General features: G+C 45.8%; 1 protein-coding gene across 1 annotated transcript in view; it reads right to left on the bottom strand.

Moving 5' to 3' along the window:
* LOC104997394 (histone H2B type 1-H-like) overlaps nt 1–1,981 on the bottom strand; it is an 8,033-nt gene that overhangs the window by 713 nt on the left and 5,339 nt on the right. Inside the window, exon 2 of the mRNA XM_010852108.1 lies at nt 209–490. Within this exon, the coding sequence (XP_010850410.1) occupies nt 209–490 (282 nt within the window). The remainder of the gene's footprint in view (nt 1–208; nt 491–1,981) is intronic.

The raw sequence follows: 1,981 nt of genomic DNA on the forward strand, positions 1-1,981 counted from the left end.
TGAAGTCACTCAGTCGTGTCCGACTCTTATCGACCCCATGGACTATAGCCCACCAAGGCCCTCCATCCATGGGATTTTCCAGGCAAGAGTACTGGAGTGGGGTGCCATTGCCTTCTCCGTTAACAGCAGCTAGGCATATTATATTTACTTGGAGCTGGTATACTTGGTGACAGCCTTAGTGCCCTCGGACACGGCGTGCTTGGCCAGCTCCCCAGGTAGCAGCAAGCGCATGGCGATCTGGATCTCCCTGGAGGTGATAGTCGAGCACTTGTTGTAATGCACCAGGTGCGATGCCTCGCCAGCGATGTGCTCAAAAATGTCGTTGACGAAGGAGTTCATGATTCCCATGGCCTTGGACGAGATGCCGGTGTCCAGATGGACTTGCTTCAGCACCTTGTACAGGTACACGGAGTAGCTCTCCTTGCGGCTGCGCTTGCGCTTCTTGCTGTCCTTCTTCTGGGCCTTGGTCAAAGCTTTTTTAGAGCCCTTTCTAGGGGCAGGAGCAGACTTAGCCGATGCCCTAGGTGGCTTAGTGGTAAGTAATCTGACTGCCAACACAGGAGATGCAAGAGACACAGGTTTGATCCCTGGGCTGGAAAGATCCCCTAGAGTAGTAAATGGCAACCAACTTCAGTACTCTTGTCTGGAAAATCCCGTGGAGAGAGGAGTCTGGCAGGGTACAGTCTATGGAGTCACAAAGAGTAGGACATGACTTAGCGACTAAGAACACACAACATGCACGTATGTACACACCCACACATGAACAGACACATAGACACACACAAAACACTTCCTAAAGTAAAGGACAGTGAGGCTCATCTCTTCTGACCCCCTGCTCCCATCCTGGTGCCTCCTAGCAAGACCTTGCAGTCCCTTCCAAAGGTCCCTGTAACCAGTCTCTCCTCTCCATGCATCCTGCATGCTGACCTCAGGCTCCTTTCCCAAAACATCAATTTTGCTAACTCTCAAAATGAGAACAATGCTTACACCTCTGCGTTACCTGGCATGTAAGGTAAAGATTCCTAACCCAGCCCCTCCATCCTACTTGACCTAAGCTATCTTCCTGGACAAACCTGTTTCTGCTGGCCCATGTGAATGAAGCCTAAGGGCCTCCAAAGCAGTCTAGTACATGGCAGCTGTGTGACACACGGGAGGTCACTTAATTCAATGAAAGCTCAATTTCTTCTTCTGTAAAATGAGGACAAACACAGCACCTAACTCATGGGTTCACAGGGTCTATGTGGGGATGAAGCAAGGTGATACTTTGTCAACATTTAGTACAATGTCTACGTGGTAAACAATCACTAAACATGTGTTGTTCTTTATGTGCCTAGTATTGCTGGAATTATCATCTCATTATAGCCAAATTGTTCATCTTGTTAATCCTCAAATACTGGTGGAGCGATTTTTCTTTTGTCTACACTCCCTTGCACCTTTGCATAGGTGTCTTCTGCAGTTGTCTGTATGATGACATGGAATTCTATCATCTTCAGAATTTCTGCACTTTGATAACACTTCTTCCATTAGTACTTATGCCTCACAGTTCCTTGTACAAATATATTTTCTCTATTGTTCCTGTGCTGCCTGAGAGAAAGAGCAGAATACTAGTCATCTTTTTTTCTTTCCAGTATCCAATTCCCAGGCCAAAACAAAACAGGTGTTCAAACCGTGTTTGTTGAGCATTTCCTATCCTTATTTTCTCTTCCTAAAACCCTTATTTAAAAAATTTATTTGAAACATGTATAATATCATGTATGAAATGAGTCACCAGTCCAGGTTCGATACACGATACTGGATGCTTGGGGCTGGTGCACTGGGACGACCCAGAGGGAGGGTATGGGGAGGGAGGAGGGAGGAGGGTTCAGGATGGGGAGCACGGGTATACCTGTGGCGGATTCATTTTGATGTTTGGCAAAACTAATACAATATTGTAAAGTTTAAAAATAAAATTAAATTAAAAAAAGAAAAAAAAAGAGAGAGA

Source organism: Bison bison, unplaced genomic scaffold (assembly GCF_000754665.1).
Source record: "Bison bison bison isolate TAMUID 2011002044 unplaced genomic scaffold, Bison_UMD1.0 scf7180017864307, whole genome shotgun sequence".
Classification (NCBI taxonomy): Eukaryota; Metazoa; Chordata; class Mammalia; order Artiodactyla; family Bovidae; genus Bison; species Bison bison.